The sequence below is a fragment of the Sinocyclocheilus grahami genome, unplaced genomic scaffold (assembly GCF_001515645.1).
Source record: "Sinocyclocheilus grahami isolate Dianchi unplaced genomic scaffold, SAMN03320097.WGS_v1.1 scaffold23192.1, whole genome shotgun sequence".
NCBI lineage: Eukaryota > Metazoa > Chordata > Actinopteri > Cypriniformes > Cyprinidae > Sinocyclocheilus > Sinocyclocheilus grahami.
Genome location: NW_015519054.1, coordinates 1 through 629, shown reverse-complemented (window position 1 = coordinate 629; position 629 = coordinate 1). Strand labels below are relative to the sequence as shown.

Genomic DNA, 629 nt, shown 5'->3' with positions numbered 1-629 from the left:
AGCGCATTGGCCCTCCAGGGCAAGATTTGAGGAACCCTGATATAAATCTTCATCCTATAGTCTCTTTTATTATGGCTACAGTGGGATGAAATGCTCGAGTTATAGCTGGTCTCATTGCTGCTCAAGAACAGCTTGTGACACTAATTTGTTTTTCTCTTTTGTTTTGTTTGGGCTGTATTGTTTGCCATAGCATTACGTTGATTTGTGTCCTGTCTTTGTTTTATCTCAGTTCCCATACCTCTCCATCTGACATCCTCCCTTTCTGGCCTCCCTCCTTTCATATCACTTTTCATTGCTTTCTTTTCCCATAACCCCCGGCTTATCAAAAGATCCAAGAACCCCCTTCTTTCTACTTTTGTTTGCTGTCTTTTTTTGGTTCTTGTTTTTTTTTGGTAGAGATTTAGAAGCAGACCACTTCCTGAGAATTCCACATTGAAGTAGTGTTCTTTTAGAAGCGGATTCCTCATTTTGGTTTGATACTGTTATTCCACTTTCATCTAGACAAGACTCTTTCTGTTGTTTAAATCTTTCTGATTTAAACTTAGAACCTCAAAATGACCTTACTCATCCTTTTCATTTTTTTCTATCGTCTAAATTTTTTTTAAACTTATTTTATGTTGTTATATATA

The 629-nt window shown here is 36.6% G+C and overlaps 1 protein-coding gene across 2 annotated transcripts in view; it reads left to right on the top strand.

Annotated features, from left to right (window-relative positions):
• The window catches only part of LOC107580013 (triple functional domain protein-like), a 2,428-nt gene extending 2,088 nt beyond the window's left edge, over positions 1 to 340 (top strand). Inside the window, exon 4 of one of the 2 annotated variants that reach the window (XM_016265774.1) lies at positions 230 to 340. In XM_016265774.1, coding sequence (XP_016121260.1) covers positions 230 to 250 — 21 coding nt within the window. In that variant the 3' untranslated portion in view covers positions 251 to 340. Of the gene's footprint in view, positions 1 to 190 lie in introns of both variants that reach the window. The other variant, XM_016265773.1, reaches the window with a different exon arrangement.
• The last annotated feature ends 289 nt before the right edge of the window (positions 341 to 629 follow it).